General features: G+C 43.2%; 1 protein-coding gene across 1 annotated transcript; it reads left to right on the forward strand.

Annotated features, from left to right (window-relative positions):
• The first annotated feature begins 532 nt into the window (after positions 1 to 532).
• LOC121532798 (protein shisa-like-2A) lies at positions 533 to 21,844 on the forward strand. Its single transcript, XM_041838590.2, has 3 exons — positions 533 to 1,057; positions 11,482 to 11,618; positions 21,564 to 21,844. Exons 1-3 carry the CDS (start codon positions 876 to 878, stop codon positions 21,755 to 21,757), a joined length of 513 nt encoding a protein of 170 aa, XP_041694524.1. The 5' UTR covers positions 533 to 875; the 3' UTR covers positions 21,758 to 21,844.
• The last annotated feature ends 1,447 nt before the right edge of the window (positions 21,845 to 23,291 follow it).

Genomic DNA, 23,291 nt, shown 5'->3' on the forward strand with positions numbered 1-23,291 from the left:
TAACAACATGACCTGCACCAAAGTCAAATTAGCATATAACGTCAGGCCAACGAGACAGTGTACATGTTCTATAATTCTCCGGTAGAATGTAAAGCTTTTATTTCATCACACTCACAAACCTAAGCTAAATCTTTGGTTGTGTAGTACACTACCATACTCACTCTGTTTAGCACATGGCCTCACATGTGAATTCTTAAAGAGATGGGTGAGGCTAAGGCTTAAGAGGGGGTTTTGTGCTTGATACTGTAGGCCTATCCTACTATCAGAGAAACACAGGAGCACCATTCAACATCCCACTAATCACACACCAAAGAAATCCATGGTAATATATGCTTTAAGTAGCAAAAAGCAATTAAAGTGTTTCTATTTCCAATAGATTGTAACCATTAACAAGCCAACTAGTGGGCGAAACTGACAATAAACTCACGCATCCTGGTGAACGGGACGTGGATGCAAATGAAGCCAATTCTGAACAGACGCACACGAGCGCGCGCACACACACAGACACACACAGAGAGAGAGGTATAGCGTTTTCTTTGGAGATTGCGTTGAAGTGGGGGGAGAGAGAGAGAGAGAGAGAGAGAGAGAGAGAGAGAGGTATAGCGTTTTCTTTGGAGATTGCGTTGAAGTGGGGGGAGAGAGAGAGAGAGAGAGAGAGAGAGAGAGAGAGAGAGAGAGAGAGAGAGAGAGAGAGAGAGAGAGAGAGAGAGAGAGAGAGGTGGGCTCAGTAATGGGGACTTACTTAAATACCTTGCAAGTTAACCAGCAAGACACAGAGCACTCAGCTGTTTGGATTGACAATAATATAGATGGATTGAAACTTCAACTGATCTAACAAATTGTCTGGTTGGCGTGTTCGCGTGTTTGAGGTCAGCATGAGCGCGGACTGCACGAGCTACTACAACGCAGAGAAAGTGCTCGTAAACGAGTTCACGTGCCCTAAACCGGACAGCGATGCACGAGCGCTTTTCTGTTGCGGCTTCAATGACATGAAATACTGTTGTGATGACCCCAACAGTTTTTTCCCATATGAGTATGGATACATGTGGTGGTTGAGGTAAGAAGAAGAATGTAACTATGCTAATGTATAGGGAATGCACATGACACTTTGCACTGCACTCTTTATTTTATACAGTGAATCCCTCTCTAGCAACTCCCAAATGTTATAGGTGTAGTGGTGTATTGGTGTATTGATGAAAATGTGTATTGGTGTATTGGTGAAAAGCAACTACAATCCTAGAAGCCATGCATCAATGTCTCCATCATGATCAACACATCACAGGAAGGTGCTTGTTGTATTATGTGAACCTATAAGTGAAAATGAATGCTGTCATGTCACAACATTAACATATTCATATAAAACAAATCTAATGATGATGCAGCCAGTGGATTTGAGAATGAGAACACACTCATTTACAGCGACCTGTGCAGTATTGCAGTTGAGGAGAGGTGAAGACTTCAATAAGTAAATTAGTAGGAGCTGTGGATAATTAGGTGCTCTTCATATTATGAGGAACCAGATCTGAGTGTCTACAAAAATGCATTGAAATATCAGAGAATAGCCTACCGGAGTCAAAGTGCTAAACTTGAAGGGAATTTCGTGTATGGGTCTTTCTTTATTGAATTTCAACTTTATGTCACAAATAGGTCTGCAAAATGCATTGACATATGAAATTGGTGTTCCAGTGACAGTAACGTTCCATAAACACTTTCCATTAACACTTAATTTGACTTTTAGCCAGTGATACAAAAGCTATTTATTTTAATTTTAATTTAATTTTATTTAACCTTTATTTAACCAGGTAAGCCAGTTGAGAACAAGTTCTCATTTACAACTGCGACTTGGCCAATATAAAGCAGTGCGATTAAAAACAACAACACAGAGTTACAGTGAGGGAAAAAAGTATTTGATCCCCTACTGATTTTGTAAGTTTGCCCACTGACAAAGACATGATCAGTCTATAATTTTAATGGTATGTTTATTTGAACAGTGAGAGACAGAATAACAACAACAAAATCCAGAAAAACGCATGTCAAAAATCTTATACATTAATTTGCATTTTAATGAGGGAAATAAGTATTTGACCCCTCTGCAAAACATGACTTAGTACTTGGTGGCAAAACCCTTGTTGGCAATCACAGAGGTCAGACGTTTCTTGTAGTTGGCCACCAGGTTTGCACACATCTCAGGAGGGATTTTGTCCCACTCCTCTTTGCAGATCTTCTCTAAGTCATTAAGGTTTCGAGGCTGACGTTTGGCAACTCGAACCTTCAGCTCCCTCCACAGATTTTCTATGGGATTAACGTCTGGAGACTGGCTAGGCCACTCCAGGACCTTAATATGCTTCTTCTTGAACCACTCCTTTGTTGCCTTAGCCGTGTGTTTTGGGTCATTGTCATGCTGGAATACCCATCCACAACCCATTTTCAATGCCCTGGCTGAGGGAAAGAGGTTCTCACCCAAGATTTGACGGTACATGGCCCCGTCCATCGTCCCTTTGATGCGGTGAAGTTGTCCTGTCACCTTAGCAGAAAAACACCCCCAAAGCATAATGTTTCCACCTCCATGTTTGACGGTGGGGATTGTGTTCTTGGGGTCATAGGCAGCATTCCTCCTCCTCCAAACACGGCGAGTTGAGTTGATGCCAAAGACCTCGATTTTGGTCTCATCTGACCACAACACTTTCACCCAGTTCTCCTCTGAATCATTCAGATGTTCATTGGCAAACTTCAGACGGGCCTGTATATGTGCTTTCTTGAGCAGGTGGACCTTGCCGGCGCTGCAGGATTTCAGTTCTTCACGGCATAATGTGTTACCAATTGTTTTCTTGGTGACTATGGTCCCAGCTGCCTTGAGATCATTGACAAGATCCTCCCGTGTAGTTCTGGGCTGATTCCTCACCGTTCTCATGATCATTGCAACTCCACGAGGTGAGATCTTGCATGGAGCCCCAGGCTGAGGGAGATTGACAGTTATTTTGTGTTTCTTCCATTTGCGAATAATCGCACCAACTGTTGTCATCTTCTCACCAAGCTGCTTGGTGATGGTCTTGTAGCCCATTCCAGCCTTGTGTAGGTCTACAATCTTGTCCCTGACATCCTAGGAGAGCTCTTTAGTCTTGGCCATGAGGGAGAGTTTGGAATCTGATTGATTGATTGCTTCTGTGGACAGGTGTCTTTTATACAGGTAACAAGCTGAGATTAGGAGCACTCCCTTTAAGAGTGTGCTCCTAATCTCAGCTCGTTACCTGTATAAAAGACATCTGGGAGCCAGAAATCTTTCTGATTGAGAGGGGGTCAAATACTTATTTCCCTCATTAAAATGGAAATCAATTTATAACATTTTTGACATGCGTTTTTCTGGATTTTTTGGTTGTTATTCTGTCTCTCACTGTTCAAATAAACCTACCATTAAAATTATAGACTGATCATTTCTTTGTCAGTGGGCAAACATACAAAATCAGCAGGGGATCAAATACTTTTTTCCCTCACTGTACATATGGGGTTAAACAAAACGTAAAGTCAAAAAATACAACAGAAAATATATATACAGTGTGTGCAAATGTAGCAAGTTATGGAGGTAAGGCAATAAATAGGCTATAGTGCAAAATAATTACAATTAGTATTAACACTGGAATGATAAATATGCAAGAGATTATGTGCAAATAGAGATACTGGGGTGCAAATGAGCAAAATAAATAACAAGATAGGGATGAGGTAGTTGGGTGGGCTAATTTCAGATGGGCTGTGTACAGGTGCAGTGATCGGTAAGGTGCTCTGACAACTGATGCTTAAAGTTAGTGAGGGAGATAAGAGTCTCCAGCTTCAGAGATTTTTGCAATTCGTTCCAGTCATTGGCAGCAGAGAACTGGAAGGAATGGCGGCCAAAGGAGGTGTTGGCTTTGGGGATGACCAGTGAGATATACCTGCTGGAGCGCATACTACGGGTGGGTGTTGCTATGGTGACCAATGAGCTAAGATAAGGCTGGGATTTGCCTAGCAGTGATTTATAGATGGCCTGGAGCCAGTGGGTTTGACGACGAACATGTAATGAGGACCAGCCAACAAGAGCGTACAGGTCACAGTGGTGGGTAGTGTATGGGGCTTTGGAGACAAAACGGATGGCACTGTGATAGACTACATCCAATTTGCTGAGTAGAGTGTTGGAGGCTATTTTGTAAATGACATCGCCAAAGTCAAGGATCGGTAGGATAGTTAGTTTTACGAGGGCATGTTTGGCAGCATGAGTGAAGGAGGCTTTGTTGCGAAATAGGAAGCCGATTCTGGATTTAACTTTGGATTGGAGATTCTTAATGTGAGTCTGGAAGGAGAGTTTACAGTCTAACCAGACACCTAGGTATTTGTAGTTGTCCACACACTCTAGGTCAGACCCGTCGAGAGTAGTGATTCTAGTCGGGTGGGCGGGTGCCAGCAGCGTTCGATTGAAGAGCATGCATTTAGTTTTACTAGTGTTTAAAAGCAGTTGGAGGCTACTGAAGGAGTGTTGTATGGCATTGAAGCTCGTTTGGAGGTTTGTTAACACAGTGTCCAATGAAGGGCCAGATGTATACAAAATGGTGTCGTCTGCGTAGAGGTGGATCTGAGAGTCACCAGCAGCAAGAGCGACATCATTGATATACACAGAGAAAAGAGTCGGCCCAAGAATTGAACCCTGTGGCACCCCATAGAGACTGCCATAGGTCCAGACAACAGGCCCTCCGATTTGACACATTGAACTCTATCTGAGAAGTAGTTGGTGAACCAGGCGAGGCAGTCATTTGAGAAACCAAGGCTATTTAGTCTGCCAATTAGAATGCAGTGGTTGACAGAGTCGAAAGCCTTGGCCAGGTCGATGAAGACGGCTGCACAGTACTGTCTATTATCGATCGCGGTTATAATATCGTTTAGGACCTTGAGCGTGGCTGAAGTGCACCTATGACCAGCTCGGAAACCGGATTGCATAGCGAAGAAGGTACGGTGGGATTCGAAATGGTCGGTGATCTGTTTGTTAACTTGGCTTTCAAAAACTTTCGAAAGGCAGGGCAGGATGGATATAGGTCTGTAACAGTTTGGATCTAGAGTGTCACCCCCTTTGAAGAGGGGGATGACCGCGGCAGCTTTCCAATCTCTGGGGATCTCAGACGTTACGAAAGAGAGGTTGAACAGGCTAGTAATAGGGGTTGCGACAATTTCGGTGGCTAGTTTTAGAAAGAAAGGGTCCAGATTGTCTAGCCCAGCTGATTTGTAGGGGACCAGATTGTGCAGCTCTTTCAGAACATCAGCTGTCTGAATTTGTGTGAAGGAGAAGCGGGAGGGGGGGGGGCATGGGCAAGTTGCAGCGGAGGGTGCAGAGCTGGTGGCCGGGGTAGTGGTAGCCAGGTGGAACGCATGGCCAGCTGTAGAAAAATGCTTGTTGAAATTCTCGATTATTGTAGATTTATCGATGGTGATAGTGTTTCCTAGCCTCAGTGCAGTGGGCAGCTGGGAGGAAGTGCTCTTATTCTCCATGGACTTTACAGTGTCCCAAAACTTTTTGGAGTTAGTGCTACAGGATGCACATTTCTGTTTGAAAAAGTTAGCCTTTGCTTTCCTAACTGCTTGTGTATATTGGTTCCTAACTTCCCTGAAAAGTTGCATATCGCGGGGGCTATTTGATGCATAACGCCACAGGATGTTTTTGTGCTGGTCAAGGGCAGTCAAGTCTGAGGAGAACCAGGGGCTATATCTGTTCTTAGTTCTGTATTTTTTGAATGGGGCATTATTTAAGATTGAGAGGGAATTACTTTTAAAGAATAACCAGGCATCCTCTACTGACGGAATGAGATCTATATCCATCCAGGATACCTGGGCCAGGTCAATTAGGAAGTCCTGCTCGCTAAAGTGTTTTAGGGAGCGTTTGACAGTGATGAGGGGTGGTCGTTTGACCGCGGACCCGTTACGGACGCAGGCAATAAGGCAGTGATCGCTGAGATCCTGGTTGAAGACAGCGGAGGTGTATTTAGAGGGTAAGTTAGTCAGGATGATATCTATGAGGGTACCCATGTTTATGGATTTAGGGTTGTACCTGGTAGGTTCGTTGATAATTTGTGTGAGATTGAGGGCATCTAGTTTGGATTGTAGGATGGCCGGGGTGTTAAGCATATCCCAATTTAGGTCACCAAGCAGTACGAACTCTGAGGATAAATGGGGGGCAATCAATTCACATATGGTGTCCAGGGCACAGCTGGGGGCTGAGGGGGGTCTGTAGCAAGCGGCAACAGTGAGAGACTTATTTCTGGAAAGGTGGATTTTTAGAAGTAGAAGCTCAAACTGTTTGGGCACAGACCTGGATAGTATGATAGAGCTCTGCAGGCTATCTCTACAGTAAATTGCAACTCCACCCCCTTTGGCAGTTCTATCTAGACGGAAAATGTTATAGCTGGGGATGGACATTTCAGAATTTTTGGTGGCCTTCCTAAGCCAGGATTCAGACACTGCTAGAACATCAGGGTTGGCGGAGTGTGCTAACGCAGTGAATAGCTCAAACTTAGGAAGGGGACTTCTGATATTAACATGCAAGAAACCAAGGCTTTTACGGTTACAGAAGTCAACAAATGATAGCACCTGGGGAGTAGGAGTGATACTGGGGGCTGCAGGGCCTGGGTTAGTCTCTACATCACCAGAGGAACAGAGGAGGACTAGAATAAGGATACGGCTAAAGGCTTTAAGAACTGGTCTTCTAGTGCGTTGGGTACAGAGAATAAAGGGGGCACATTTCCGGGCGTTGTAGAAAAGATTCAGGGCATTATGTACAGACAAGGATATGGAAGGATAAGAGTACAGTGGAGGTAAACCTAAGCGTTGGGTAACAATGAAAGAGATAGCATCACTGGAGGCACCGATTGAGTCGGTCTCCACGTGTATGGGGGGTGGGACAAAGGAGCTATCTAAGGCAGGTTTAGCTGGGCTGGGGGATCTACAGTGAAATAGTACAATAAGAAATAACCGAAACAGCAATAAGCAAACCATATTGACATGGGAGAGAGGCATAAAGCAATCACAGTTGTAATTTGAGAGAGCTAAGACAACAGCTGGTAATGGCGACACAGTTTGGGCTGAGGCTAAACATAAACAGGATGCGGTACCGTAAAAAGGAACAGTCCAGCAGGCATCAGCTGTATAGCTGAGTTATCATAAGGTCCGGTGAACAGCAATAGGATAGTTCGGAGGTAGTTCGGGGGCTGCTAAAGCACTAGCGAGCAAGAGGCCACGGCTAGCGTGTGCTAGCGGGCCGGGGCTAGCAGATGGAATCTTCGTGGTCGACGTCGTAACGGGAAGCCTGTTGTAACCACATCAGACGATTTCGTCGGCAGACCAGTCGTGTTGGATCGGCGGGGCTCCGTGTCAACACTAGGTGGTCCCGTCCGGTTGACAGAGAGGTAGATAGCCGGGAGATGGGCCTGGCTCAAAGCTAGCTCAGGCTGATTAGCCAAACCACAACGGCAATTTTGTTGCAGCTAGCTGGTAGCGATGAATCCGGTGTTAAAGGTCCAGTGATTCAGTGATTCCGGCAGAAAAACCGAGTCATTCAGAAGCTGTCAGAAACTGTACTACTGTACAGTACAGTCGTGGTCAAAAGTTTTGAGAATGACACAAATACTAATTTTCACAAAGTCTGCTGCCTCAGTTTTGATGATGGCAATTTGCCATGAAAATGAACTTAATCCAAAAAAACATTTCCACTGCATTTCAGCCCTGCCACAAAAGGACCAGCTGCATCATGTCAGTGATTCTCTCGTTAACACAGGTGAGAGTGTTGACGAGGACAAGGCTGGAGATCACTCTGTCATGCTGATTGGGTTAGAATAACAGGCTGACAGCTTTAAAAGGAGGGTGGTGCTTGAAATCATTGTTCTTCCTCTGTTAACCATGGTTACCTGCAAGGAAACACGTGCCATCATCATTGCTTTGCACAAAAAGGGCTTCACAGGCAAGGATATTGCTGCTAGTAAGATTGCACCTAAATCAACCATCAAGAACTTCAAGGAAAGAGGTTCAATTGTTGTGAAGAAGGCATCAGGGTGCCCAAGAAAGTCCAGCAAGCACCATGACCGTCTCCTAAAGTTGATTCAGCTGTGGGATCGGGGCACCACCAGTGCAGAGCTTGCTCAGGAATGGCAGCAGGCAGGTGTGAGTGCATCTGCACGCACAGTGAGGTGAAGACTTTTGGAGGATGGCCTGGTGTCAAGAAGGGCAGCAAAGCCACTTCTCTCCAGGAAAAACATCAGGGACAGACTGATATTCTGCAAAAGGTACAGGGATTGGACTGCTGAGGACTGGGGTAAAGTCATTTTCTCTGATGAATCCCCTTTCCGATTGTTTGGGGCATCCGGAAAACACCTTGTCCGGAGAAGACAAGGTGAGCGCTATCATCAGTCCTGTGTCATGCCAACAGTAAAGCATCCTGAGACCATTCATGTGTGGGGTTGCTTCTCAGCCAAGGGAGGGGGCTCACTCACAATTTTGCCTAAGAACACAGCCATGAATAAAGAATGGTACCAACACATCCTCCGAGAGCAACTTCTCCCAATCATCCAAGAACTGTTTGGTGACGACCAATGCCTTTTCCAGGATGATGGAGCACCTTGCCATAAGGGGAACAAAACATCGACATTTTGGGTCCATGGCCAGGAAACTCCACAGACCTTAATCCCATTGAGAACTTGTGGTCGATCCTCAAGAGGCGGGTGGACAAACAAAAACTCAAAAATTCTGACAAACTCCAAGAATTGATTATGCAACAATGGGATGCCATCAGTCAGGATGTGGCCCAGAAGTTAATTGACAGCATGCCAGGGCGGATTACAGAGGTCTTGATTTAACAGTCTAAAAATGAATGTAGCAACTGCGGATTGCCCCTTTAATGCATTATTCAGTTATTCAGTTATACAGGCCTTTTAACATTTCCATGGAGTCAGTCCTTCAAACCACCCAACGTTATGGGAGGGGGTTCCGTTTTCTCCTTTCAAATACAGTAGTACTGTGTAGTGTTTGTGATATTGTGCAGTAGCTGTCTTACAATCTCTTTCATTCACACGGTAACAAAATGCCTGGCTATCCTGTAGTGTTTGTGATATTGTATAGTTGTAGCTCAATCGGTTTAATAAAAAGGATACGAGGCTCCCAGCGAGGCTCCCTGTGAGCTGCTTTAAGACAACCACCAATGTGGAAGGTTCCTGTCAACAGCATATCCTCTCTAGTTCTATAAATAGATAACAAGGGCAACCTGTGGAGAAAAAAAGTCATTTTGAAAGTGCTTCCTGTGGACCTGTGGAGAAAGAGAGTCATCTTGAAAGGGATTCCTGTGGGCCTGTGGTGAAAGAAAGTAATCTTGAAAGGGCTTTCTGTGGACATAATCGATACAACATTATCACCACCAAGCTATGAGGATCCCACAGTGAATGACTGATCATAGAGAGATCATATGAATAGAAGTGAAAGAAGTCATTACAGAACTGAACATAAAGGTTTATGATTTTAATCCCATGGCAGAGAGCAAAGAGTGACGCAGGTGTTCATAAGTGTTCCTTTGGTGCCTTTTTTAAGAACAGGAAGTTGAAAATTATACATTAGGCTTAAGTTAGACTTTAGTATGGGTTTGTATGTGTGTGTGTGTGTGTGTGTGTGTGTGTGTGTGTGTGTGTGTGTGTGTGTGTGTGTGTGTGTGTGTGTGCCAAACACATCACATAGATCTCAAAATAATCTGTCGCTGATCCTAATACATTTTCGTAAAGCTGCTCTGTGTCGCCTTCAGACTCATTCATCAGTATTCTAAAGTTGTGGCACTGGAATCTTGTGGCAACAGTGATCTGTCTTCATAAACCACTATAGGCTCTTCAGAATGCATATTAAATGCATTTGTAATTGATTGATAATATTCGCCCTGACTAGGCACTGATAAAGGCTAACTATTCCCTCCACTCTCTTGTGCTTCAAGTTTTAGGTGAGACTTGATTGATTTAACAGTCAATTGGTTTGATTGAAGTAGTTTTCTTAGGTGCTTTGCCTTTTGGGTAAAAAGACTAAGAAATCTCTCATTCTGATTGGGAATGAAAACACCAGATAGTTTGGTATAATTTCAAATACAAATGAAAATACTTTGAGGCTGTCACGACTTCCTCCGAGGCTGCCTCCTCTCCTTGTTCGGGCAGGCTTCGGAGTTCGTCACCGGCCTTCTAGCCACTGCCGCTCCTCATCTCATCATTCCATTTGTTTTGTCTTGTTTATTACACACACCTGGTTCATATCCCCTCATCAGTACCTGTATAAGTATTCCCTCTGCCCCCTTGTCTTTGTGTGTGATTGTTTATTGTGGAGGATAGCGAAGCTCGGTGGAGCGCTGTGTATTTTGTATCGCCGGGTTATTTCCCCGTGTGCCTTGTATTTTCCAGTGCGCCTGTTTTGCGCACTGGAGTGTTTTTAACGCATTACTGCGTAACTCTGTGTTTCAGAATGTAGTGTCTAAAGGTCTATTGATTTAGCTGACATTTGCAAATGGTGTAATAGATGAACTTTACTCTGCTTTGCTGAAGCATTTGGAAAAACATTGCTACATAGGCTTCTTGGAATAGAGGACATTTGGAGATATGTGGGAAAGCCGGGGATTGGTCTGTCAAAAACCACCCATCTTATGTTACATAGGATAAATACCATGTTTTGAACAAAGGACGGGGAGAAACAACATATTAACAGATTGGGACGTTGTTCTCCAGATATCTGCAGATGTCTGTAAATTGACGCTGGAATACTTTGAAATAATAAACCTTTATAATCAAAGTACAGTGTAAGCGGACTTCTTATCATCACAGCATAATTAGCAACATATTTTGAGACACCACACAGAATAAATCCTGTTATTCTGTGATTTACCCTCCTGTGCCTGACTCCTTCTAAATCACCTCATCACAGAGGCAGTGATTGTAGATATCATAAAATAGTTTTTTCATCAAAGGACTTCTCTTCTCATTTCAGTGGAATGCTTGTGTCAGCAATGCATACAGTGGAAGAATTTCATTTGAATTTGATGATCTGTTCATTTCCTGAAGTTGAACATTGTCTAAGCGGGAATTATGTTTTGCCTTTGATCACACTCAACAGTTAGTCTCTCAGCTACTGCTGCACAACTTCTAAAACGTATGATAACATTTTCAAACATCAATAGAAATGTTTATATCTTTGAAAGTGAATAGAAGAACTTAAATCTCTTCTATTCTTCCTCTCCTATTCTCTCTTTCATTCGTCTGCTGTACTTTATATTCCCCTTTCTCTTTAATTCATTCCATGAAATTCTCCCTCTCTCTTTCTCTCTCTCTCTCTCCCTCTGTCTCTGTTTTTCTCTTTCTCTCTCCCTCCCTCCCTCTGTCTCTCTCTCTCTCTCTCTGTCTGTCTGTCTCTCTTCTTTCTCTCTCTCTCTGTCTCTCTTTCTGTCTCTCTCTCTGACAGTCTGGGAGCGCTGGTTGGCCTGTCCATAGCAGCTGTGGTCCTGCTAGCCTTCATCATCACGATCTGTGTCCTGTGCTATCTGTTCATCGCAACCAAACCCAGAGGCCTGGACAACGGCCTGCCCCTCAGAGCACCAGGTATGTCACCAACAGTGTGACCCGCTATTACAAGGCAAGGGTCGTATTCACTAGGCACCAAACAGAAGAAAACTGACTAAAACAGGGAGGGACTACCTGGACTTAATAAGAACAGCTTGTTTTTGTTTTCTGTTAAAAAACGTTTTGCTACGTTGTGCCCCAATGAATACCACTCATGCCATAATCGCTCAATGCCACAGGAGCCTATAGAAACCGCCATATTATCATATGTTGAGTTGAAGGATGATGACAATAAAACATCATTTTATTTGAAGTGCGTTTATCCCACCCTCAAGGTGTTGCAATGCTACAGTACATGATGGAAACAGAAGATATGAACAGAAGTGAAGCTCACCTCTATGGAAATAATTTTAATTTTAAATGCCAGAAGGGCTTGGGGCATTTGTCTTCTGTGGTTCCAGTAGCACTCAGATTCAGATCGGAATGACTTCTGGTGTATAGGATGGAGTAAGATGCCCATTCCTTAGTAGGAACAAATAACATTGAAAAGGGGGGCTGATTATGAATGCTCTAGCAAAGGGCTCCTACAGATACCAAGGCTGTACTTACAGTTTTTCTCAATTGCTAAAACACTAAACCCTATTGTCTGAACCAAATGCTCAGTTGCCTGAACCCACTGATTGAATCAATCACTCTTTTGGCAAAACCATAAGCACTTTTCACCTGTTTAGACATAACTTGCCAACACATTTTCATTGTGATGCACCCGTGCTGCATAATGGTGAGCACAGGTGACAAAAGTCAAACACAATTAGAGCACAGGTGTCACCACTTGAACACAACAACTCAAAATTGATCACACTTGTGGCTAATGATGTGAGGGAACATATACAGTAAGCCAGTTCAGAGAGCACTGGTTTGTGAGGCCCTACAATGGATAGAAATCTGAGAGGAAGAGTTCGTGTGAGAGGAGGTCGAGGTGGTCGAGTTGGTTAGCGAAGACAAAGAACAGTAATATCTGATGAAATCAGAGCTACTGTGATTGACCATGTTCTTGTCCATGGTATGAGCATGAGGGAGGCTGGACAAAGGGTACAACCAAACATCAGTAGATTCACTGTGTCCACCATAATCCGAAGATTTAGAGAAGAGAACAGGTAATTACCTTTTTTGACATTATAGTACAGTATGTAAATGTTGACAGCAATTACTGTATGACATACTATATACTGTACCACAGTATACTGTAAGTAAATATATGTTTCAGTACATCACTGTACCAATGTACTGTAGTATTGTAATGGAGGGTTGGTCTAACTGTTTGTAGGCCTAGTATTCCATGTATATTTTTTTGTAACTCCATGTTCTCTTTTTGTAGAATTGAAAGACTGCCACATGGGGGTGGGAGGACAGGTATGTTCTCCCCACACCAAGAGACCCTAATTGTTGATATGGTCCGTGAGAACAATGCCATTAAACTGAGCGAAATTCAGCAGAAGATCATTGAGGACCATTTACATTTTGAGGGTATCAACAGTGTCAGCCTCTCTACTGTTGATCGTGTCCTCAAGCGCAACAGACTGCGCATGAAACAGCTATACAGAGTGCCCTTTGATCGCAACTCAGACAGAGTCAAAGAGCAAAGATTCCAGTATGTACAGGTTGGCATATATCCAGACACATTCAATGTTGATTACTCTAAGTAGTGATTTACTGTAGTGGCCTAAATCACTTTTTCCGTATCACTTACAAAACTATCTATTTCTACAGAGGGTTTTTCAACTGGATGCAATGGAAAGACCCCATCAATACATCTACATGGATGAAGCTGGGTTTAATCTCACCAAAAGGAGAAGGAGAGGCCGAATGTGATTGGCCATCGGGCCATTGTTGGTGTTCCTGGGCAGCGTGGTGGCAATGTCACATTATGTGCTGCCATCAGCAATCATGGGGTTGTCCACCATCATGCCAACCTGGGGCCCTACAACACTCACCAGCTCCTCATTTTCCTCAATCACATGTGAGATGCTTTGTTAGGGGCAGCAGGATGAGCATCCCATCTATGTTGTTGTTTGGGACAATGTGAGTTTTCACAGAGCCCTCCAGGTTAGAGAGAGTGGTACAATATGAACCAAGGTTTTATCAATCTTTGCCTTCCACCGTACTCCCCTTTCCTAAACCCCATTGAGGAATTATTCTCCTCATGGCGGTGGAAGGTATATGAACGCCAACCTTACACCAGGGTAAATCTCCTGCAAGCCATGGGACTTGCCTGTGGTGACATAGGTGTGGAGGCATGCCAAGCCTGGATACGGCATGCCAGGGGTTTTTCCCCCGTTGCCTGGCCAGGCAAAATGTGGCCTGTGATGTGGATGAAGTCCTGTGGCCTGACCCAGTACGGAGACATGATGCTGTGGCTGAGTAATGCACTTATTTGTATATTTTTGTACTTTATTTTTACATGGGCTTACTGTACACAAGTGGCAAACGCATATGATTTCTGTTTGTTTTTACAAGTGCTAAATGCACAGGTTTTTTTGTTTTGCAACATGCATTTAGCCTACAGTGAACAATAAACATGTATTTCTCCAGCTTCATGTCCTGAGCATTGTGTTTTCTATTTTTCTACGTAGTGTTTAGTGACTGTTCAGTAGTGTTTTTAATTTTGATTGACTCAGGGCACGATTTGACAACATAGTTCAGTTTTGAGCACAGATTGAACTGTTTTGAGGTGAAAGTTTGGTTTTGCAAGAAGAGTCTGAGGTTTTGTGAATGTAGCTTGAAAATTGGGTTTTGTGTTCACAGTTAAGAGAAAAGGAGAGCAGCTTTCAAGAAATGTGTCTTAGCAATCGAGAAAAACTGTAATATAGGTAGCCTTCTGACAATAAAAGTGCAGAGAGAGAGAGAGAGAGAGAGAGAGAGAGAGAGAGAGAGAGAGAGAGAGAGAGAGAGAGAGAGAGAGAGAGAGAGAGAGAGAGAGAGAGAGAGAGAGAGAGAGAGAGAGAGAGAGAGAGAGAGAGAGAGAGAGAGAGAGAGAGAGTGTGTGTCCTGTGAGTGTGCATAGAGATACAAAAGAAATACAAGGGTAAACTTAGATAGTCCGTGTAGCCATTTTGTTAGCTATTTAGCAATCTTATGGCTTGGAGATTGAATCTGTTCAGGAGACTGTTGGTGTCAGACTTGATGCACCGGTACCGCTTGCCGGGCGGAAGCAGAGAGAACAGTCTATGGCTTGGCTGTCTGGAGTCTTTAAAAAGTTTCCGGCCCATCCTTTCACACCGCCTGATATAGAGGTCCTGGATGGCAGGGAGCTCGGCCCCAGTGATGTCCTTGGCTGTCCGCACCACCCTCTGTAGCACTATGCGATCGGGGTGGTGCTGTTGCCATACCAAGCAGTGATGCAGCCAGTCAAAATGCTCTCAATGGTGCAGCTGTATAACTTTTTGAGGATTTAAGGGGCCATGCCAATCCTTTTCAACCTCCTGAGGGGGAAGAGGCGCTGTCACGCCTTCTTAACGACTGTGTGTGTGGACCATTTTAAGTCCTTAGTGATTTGGACACAGAGGAACTTGAAGCTCTCGACCCGCTCCACTGCAACCCCATCAATGTGAATGGGGGCGTGCTCACCCCCCTGTTTTCTTTAGTCCACGATCAGCTCTTTGGTCTTACTGACGTTGAGGGAGAGGTTGTTGTCATGGCACCACACTGCCAGGTCACTGACCTCCTCCCTATAGTCTGTCTCATTATCGCCGGGGATCAGGCCTACCACCGTCGTGTCGTCAGCAAACTTAATGATGGTGTTGGAGTCGTGCGTGGCCAAAAGTTGTGGGTGAACAGAGAGTAGAGGAGGTGACTAAGCACACACCCCTGTGGGGCCCCCGTGTAGAGGGTCCGCATTGCGGAGGTGATGTTGCCTATCCTCACCACCTGGGGTCGGCCCATCAGGAAGTCCAGGGTCCATTTGCAGAGGGAGGTGTTCAGTCCCAGGGTCCTAAACTAGGTGACAAGCTTGGAGGGGACAATGGTGTTGAACGCTGTGCTGTAGTCAATGAACAGCATTTTCACATAGGTATTCCTGTTATCTAGGTGGGTGAGGGCAGTGTGGAGTGCAATTGAGATTGCGTCGTCTCTGGATCTGTTGGGGTGGTATGCAAATTGGAGTGGGTCTAGGGTGTCTGGGATGATGGAGTTGATGTGTGATATAACCAGCCTTTCAAAGCACTTCATGATTACAGATGTGAGTGCTACAGGGCGGTAGTCATTGTGGCATGAAGCCTTAGAGTTCTTGGGAACAGGAACGATGTTGGTCAGCTTAAGACATGTTGGGATTACAGACTGGGACAAGGAGAGGTTGAAAATGACCGTGAACATGCCTGCCAGCTGTTCTGCTCATGCTCTGAGAACGCACCCTGGAATGCTATCCGGCCCCACAGCCTTTTGAGTGTTGACCTGATTAAAGATCTTACTAAAGTCGGCCTTGGAGAACGAGATCACCCAGTCCTCTGGGTCGATGGTGGCCCTCACACACGGCACGGTGTTGTTATTGTCGAAGCGTGCATAAAATGCATTGAGTTCGTCTGGTAAAGAGGCATCGTTGGGCAGATCACGGTTGGGTCTTTCTTTATAATCTGTAATGGACTGTAGCCGCTGTCACATGCGGCGGGTGTCGGAACCTGTGTAATATGATTCCACCTTATTCCTATATTGTCCTTTTGCTCGTTTGATGACTCTGTGGAGGTCGTAGTGGGACTTCTTGTACATGTTCCTGTCCTCAGCCGTTGCCTCAGGGTTGTCTGCGAAACCCCTGTGTGCGGTAGCCCTGTCCTTTAGTTTGGCAACAATCTCTGTGTTAATCCAGGGCTTTTGATTGGGCAAGCAGCAAACCTTCACTGTTGGGACAACATCGCTGATGCATTTCTTAATGAAGCCGATGACAGAGATGGTTAGCTCGTCGATATTATCGGCAGAGTCTCTGAACATATTCCAGTCAGTGCTAGCAAAGCAGGCCTGTAGCATACTTTCTGATTCTGATGACCAATTCTCAATGGAGCAAGTCACGGGTACTTCCTGTTTGAGCTTCTGCTTGTAAACTGGAAACAGGAGTACAGAGTCATTATCTAATTTGCCAAATGGGGGACGTGGGAGTAGGGCTGTGGCGGTCATGAAATTCTGTCAGCCGGTGATTGTCAAGCAAATAACTGCCGGTCTCACGGTAATTTACCGTTAATTAGCATAAACACGTTTAGCATCACCTGGCTGCCATGCATAGCCTACAAGCCACTGATGCAGACCTTTGGAACATCTACATTTAAAAAAGTATAATAAATCCATTTAATAGAGCCTACACCATCACAATAAATCCATTATTTATTTTAGACAGGTCTAAAGAAACATGATATGAAGAAAATGTAGTCTATTTCAGAAGAACAGAATAGCATACTCTGAGTTGTCCTTATGTTAGGCCCTGATATGGCTATGGCATATGGCTGTGGGCTACACTGGTTAATTTAGCAGACAAGATTTGCTTAGAATTCCGTGGCATTGTTTTTTTTATTATTTTATAGTATGAAGAATACAACTGAACATAAACATTAATAAAATAGAAAGGATATTTACTCCAAACGATTTAAAAGGATGTGCGCACATGCGGCTATTCTGTGTTGAGCGGTAAACAAAGAAACTGGTCCTCTTATATGCTTAATTTAGAGTTATTTATGCAACTTTAGTTGTGATACAAACGTTGGGCTGTATGTTTTGATTTTTAATACATTCCAAGGCTGCATGATGGCACTCTAATGATGATTTGAAAAAAGTTGCAAGCTGCAAACACTTCATCAGTCTCTCATTCACAATTTGACAAGCACTTGATAATATTCTCACCAGGCCTCGAATTTCCCAGTGGCATCCCCCTTTCGTGGCCGTAATGCCCCCTAAAAGATCCATGCCTTTTGCAGCCAAAGTGGCCGTTGTGCCCTTGGCCTGAATATAATAGGCTAATTATAATTCCCTTCTCCTGGCTGCCGGCTGCCGTGCTCCGAAGCACCTCTCACTCACATGGCTTGCTCAGATGTAGCAAATGCCCGTCACATGAATGGGTCCTTCTCACAGGTAGTTCAGCTAAGAAGTAGGCTACAAGTGAGTGAAGATAGACACATCAGGGAAGCAACTGCGCGCGTCCCTCTTATCAAATTCCGAGGCGCATATTGAAGATGTTAGAACTGTCCACATTTAGCCTATTTTTCGTCAGCCAACAAGATGAGTAGGCCTAACGAACAGCAAAAGCACTAGCCTATGTCAATCTACTATCCCCCATAGTACAAAAGTTGACCTATTCTATTGGTCAACTTGTCCTTCTGTGCAATAAATAAATATTCCAAACATACTCTGGGACAGTTGTGGGATGCAATAGATTCCAAATTAATACAATCACTCGCATCAAAAAACGTTGATAGTTTAGCTTAAAATGTTGATGAACTATTATGCTATTTTTTCACATTATAAGCGCAGCAATGTGCACACGGCAGTAGGCTATAAGCGCAAATGTTCCAAAGTGCAATAAATTAGCGGGAAAACACTGTTCTCGAAAGTGACTGCAAATGCGATTATGCATGTAATGCTTTATTATAAAGGTGCATTTTTATGGTGAAAATTATCTTCCCCAAACTTGAAATGCCAGTATACCAGTTCGGCTCTACACCGGTTATAAAGCAGATTAATGTGCTTAATTTTAAGAAGTTATATGGCCACTTTAGTTATGATACAAACCTTATCAAAACATATAGGCTTATGGGCTAGGATACATGAAGTGTGCGGCTATGATTTGAAAAAGGCGCAAAAAAAAGGTATGAGCTGTTTCTTGCCTTAATGCACTAGCTGGGCATCATTCACAAGTGATAATATATCATTCACAAGTGATAGGCTAATATTGTCACCCTTCAGACTATTCTTAATTTAATATTGTCTTTACATATACTAAATAATAGATATGTGTGACATTAGTTTTGATTTAGAATGGACCATATTATGCACCTGTCTCGGAACAGGGGCATGGGAAAAAAATACATGTAATCTCTGCACTAAAATAGCAAATGGAGGACGCTTTTCCCATGGTTCATTTTCATGCCAGCCAGGTAGGCTATACTCCTGTTGTAAAGCGAAGCAACGTGCTTAATATTAGGAAAGTTGATAAATAAATATAGTAGGCCTAGCCTATACAAAGCTGATGGGATCCTCCTCTTTTTAAAAGAGGCCATCAAAACTCTGCTTTCTCACGCAATTGCATAGCCTATAGAAATGTTGCGCAACATGAGCTTATGGGCTCTCATGAAGTGTTTGATTTAGATTTGGATTTATTTGCATTTCAAGCAGTAAAATTTGATTTAAAAAACAGATAGAAATACACCTTATGGAACAGCGGTGACTGTGAAGCAACACAAACATAGGCACACACAATAAAATAGCAGTATACACACACTTACACATTGATTTTGTGTTGTAGATATGTGGTAGTGGAGTAGGGGCCTGAGGGCACACACTTAGTGTGTTGTGAAATATGTTGTGAATGTATTGTAATGTTTTAAAAATTGCATAACTGCCTTAATTTTGCTGGACCCCAAGAAGATTAGCTGCTGCCTTGACAAAATACAAATACAAATGTCAGAGTGATTAGAGTGACAATAGAGTGCTGAGTACCAGGCAGTTAGCAAGTTTGGTAGGCTATTAATGACCATTTGCAGCATCAGAGCTTGGAGAAGCATAATTACCATGACTAAACGGTCACACGGTATATTTTACTGCTGTCATGACTCGTAACTGCCGGTGTGGCAGTAATACGGTCACCATAACAGTGCTACACGGGAGGGCCTGTATGCTTGCTTGTGGGTAGAGTAACAGTGGTCTAGGACTTTATCGCCTCTAGTGGCGAAGAAGACATGTTGATGGAAGTTGGGCATCGCGTGTCTTAATGACGTGGAATTAAAATCACCGGCAACAAGGAAATCAGCCTCCGGGTGCAAGTCTACCTTCTTGTTTATAGCCTCATACAGTTCGTTAAGTGCCAGCTTGCTATATTTATTGTCCTGAGGTGAAATGTGTACAACAGTCACAATAACAGCTGAAAACTCCCTCGAGAAGTAGAAGGGTCGGTATTTGACCATCAGGTGAACAATGGGTCGAGACTTCCACTGCGCTCGAGTAAGCACACCATTTGTTGTTGATGAAGAGGCAAACCTCTCCCCCTCTTGATTTCCCTGTCTCCACTGTCCTTTCCGCTCGGTTAATAGAAGATCCATTGAGTTGGATAACCATGGAGGAAGCCTGCAGGAAGCCAGAAAGCGTCCGTTAATAGATAAATTCACAGTTAATTTCTTCTCACACCGGCTGAGATAATTATCTGTGTTTGTGTTTGCGTTTGTGTGCGCTTGCGCATGCGTGTGTGCGTGGTTGCCTCCACATGAGAGAACCCACTACCTTCCTTCACCCAACATTCTGCCTGAGTTACTTAATGAGTCTAAAGCCCATGGTACACGGGCAAGGATCCTTCTAATCCTTCTCTTTTTCGAAAAATATTTTCTATGGCCTTGAACATGTCTTGGGAAAAGTATTCAAATGCTGACTTTTCACATTTTGTAGCCTTGGAGCTTTCAATTTGCGCAGCACATTCAAAACATGACCCTGTATAAAGCGTACATTCTCATTTGTTTTTATTTCTCATGTGTTTGTATTTTATCTTATTTTCTTACCTTTGATATACTGCATTGTTGGGAAAGAGCTTGCTAGTAAGCATTTCACTGTACTGTTTACACCTGCTGTATCCTGTTCACGTGACAAATAAACTCTGATTTTGATATTTTTTATATGCATGAACTGAACTGGGTGAATACTTTTTCAAACTGTGTGTGTGTGTGTATGTTTGTGTGCGTCTGTTTGTGTGCCAGCCAGGCCAGCGTAATAACAAAATATACCCCATGCTGCCATGCTGAGAAAAACAATGAATGCTGCTTTGCCCTTGATATTTGATGAGGAATCAGAAGAAAAAACAACCAATCCACAGTGGACTGGACTACTGATGTTAATCCTCTGTGATCAGTTTCAAAGTGGGGGATGGAACTGAGCTGATATTGAAAGGGACGGCTGTCTGCTCGTAATTGTAATGTAGATTAATGCGGAATTCAGAGTGCCTTTCGTTAACTACACAACTCTACTCTCAAAATGAAAGCTTCATTAAACAAAAACAAAATGTAGGTCTGAAAATCTAAAGTCTGTAGCATTCTCAAAGTAAGGACTCAGGGTAGTCATTTTCATATGAAAGGCACTCTCACTCACTAACATTCACTCTCAATATGCACCGTTTGACCAGTCGAGCAATGCCAACCAATAACTCCCATTGTGATCGCCTTTGTCAGATTGATAAAGGGAACAGAATCCATCAGCTAACTGTCTACAGAGATCATGGAGTTTTAGGTTTTTATAGTGAAAAGAAAGGCTATAGAATTAGAATTCAATTAGATGTTGGACAAGCTTGTAGGAGTCGATTATTTGTCACTCAGTGTAATCAGTTTGTGTGAATGTGGAAGTAGACTGATTCATTTTACAAGATGGTATTTTTGTCCCTAATAACAATAGCGAAAGATTTTTCCTATGACATGTCAAATAGATTTTTATACAGTCTCTATCTAGCATTCCTCCTTGTCCTTTCCACTTGAGATTTCAGTTGGTCATTCAATTGTATGCTTTCCAGCATGGCTACTCAGAAACCATATTTCTTATGAATAAGTTGCTACTGGTTCTGGAGTATAAGGAAAATAACTAACTCTCAATATCAGTCAGCAGATATTTATAACAATTTAGAGCGGGGACCCATAGAGAGAAAAGCTCTCCATCTCAAAGCAATGTATTGCATGATTCTTCATCAGACACACCTGAGGGGATACTTACTTTAAATAAATACAAAATTGAACAAATGCGAAAACATTGTATTTCCAGGTGCTGAACCCAGTCCGCGAGAGGGGCCGAGTCAGAGTCACCCCAGCAGCGCCCCTACGGGTCCCCAAGGGTTTAAGAAGCACTTCCTGAGTGGTAAACTGGACTGTGACAACCAGCCTCCAGACCCAGACCGCCTCTTCCAGAGGTGCTTCATGGCCACAGTCACCACCATCAACGTGGAGGGGTCCTCATAGACTGGCCTAGGCCCCTCAAGCCAGTATAGACGGAGGAGAGGAATAGAGGATGGCTGTGTGAGAGGAGGAGAAGATAGGAGCCTCAAACCAGACTGACACTGCATCTACTACCAGGACTCTCTCTCTCTCTTTTTCTCTCTTTCTCTCTCTTTTTCTCTTTCTCTCTCTTTTTGTCCCCACTTTAAAGGTCCAATGCAGCCGTTTTTATCTCAATATCAAATCATTTCTGGGTAATAATTAAGTATCTTACTGTGATTGTTTTCAATTAAAATGGTCAAAAATAAACAAAAATAGCTTCTTAGCAAAGAGCAATTTCCCAAGCAAGAATTTTGCTAGGACTGTCTGGGAGTGGTCTGAGTGGGGAGGGGAACACTTAAAACTAGCTGTCATTGGCAGAGAGAATTTGAATTATCTTTCTTATTGGTCTGTTAACTAATTTACTGGTGATGTCACCAGGCAGGCCAAAACTCCATCACACCAAAACAGGCTAACATTTCAGGCGGTAAAGGAAGGGAGGGAGGGGAGGGTAAAAGAAGGGAGGGAGGGGGGGTAAAAGAAGGGAGGGAGGGGGGGGTAAAGAAGGGAGGGAGGGGGGGGTAAATGAAGGGAGGGAGGGTAAAGGAAGGTTAGATTAGATTTGATGACATTTGTAACTTGATTTGCCTGGAAGCTAAAATATTGAATCTGTATTTGCATAATCCAAGATGTCAGTATTGTACCTCCAAGACACTTCATTATAGGCCATGAGATTGGTTAATTTGACAGATTTCTGCTGCATATCATGAGTATTAATTGTTTTGTCGAAATGATGCAGTATGCGTCATCATCGTTTCATATGCCTATATTTCTCTGTGTGGGTTGACACAAACATATGGAAATTCAAACATGCTATGAATAACTCTGCATTGTGGTAATGTCATAACATCATGCCTGCAAAATATTATTAATCCACAAAACAAAGGGAAAAAACATTGAACAAACAGAAATAAGTGGTATCATGTGCCTAAGCTGTTTTACAGACAATGATGGGCCCCTAGCTGCAATCAGTTTTTGCAAAGGAGGTATTGGTTGGTCTGTTTTGTACATGAAATGTTTGTCAACATAATGTGTTTGTCTCAATCTTTGACTGATTTAAACAATGTGTGCTACTGTGAGGTTTTCATGTATTTTTCAAAGTGCCAAATGACATTTTTTAATACTCTTGCCTTTTTATCAGGCAGATAACGATAGCAGGTTGTGTATCATGCACACAAAAACCTGTAGGGTTTATATGAAGAGAACTGAAATGTCTGAATCAGCTGTGGATTGACTTTGTACATAATGGTTGTCAATGATGTCGCTGTTTACAAATGCCAGATGTGTGCTTTTGTCTGGTGAGGTATTGAGAATCCTTATTTTATGTTGTGGTTTGTTTAAATACAACAGGGTTGCTTCATGTTATGGGCAGCTTCAGTAAAACTCAATGTTTCATCTGCCACCATAATGAATTCAATATTTTCCAAATAGTGAAAAGGCTACCACTATGTAAGAATTA

This window comes from Coregonus clupeaformis, chromosome 20 (genome assembly GCF_020615455.1).
Source record: "Coregonus clupeaformis isolate EN_2021a chromosome 20, ASM2061545v1, whole genome shotgun sequence".
In the NCBI taxonomy this organism is placed as follows: domain Eukaryota; kingdom Metazoa; phylum Chordata; class Actinopteri; order Salmoniformes; family Salmonidae; genus Coregonus; species Coregonus clupeaformis.

Bases quoted from the DNA above. Each gene is read 5' to 3' on its own strand.
- LOC121532798 (XM_041838590.2), top strand. From the start codon at position 876: ATGAGCGCGGACTGCACGAGCTACTACAACGCAGAGAAAGTGCTCGTA. The intron at 1,058-11,481 runs GTAAGAAGAAGA...TCTCTCTGACAG, and splicing joins GGATACATGTGGTGGTTGAG to TCTGGGAGCGCTGGTTGGCC. The intron at 11,619-21,563 runs GTATGTCACCAA...TTGTATTTCCAG, and splicing joins CCTGCCCCTCAGAGCACCAG to GTGCTGAACCCAGTCCGCGA.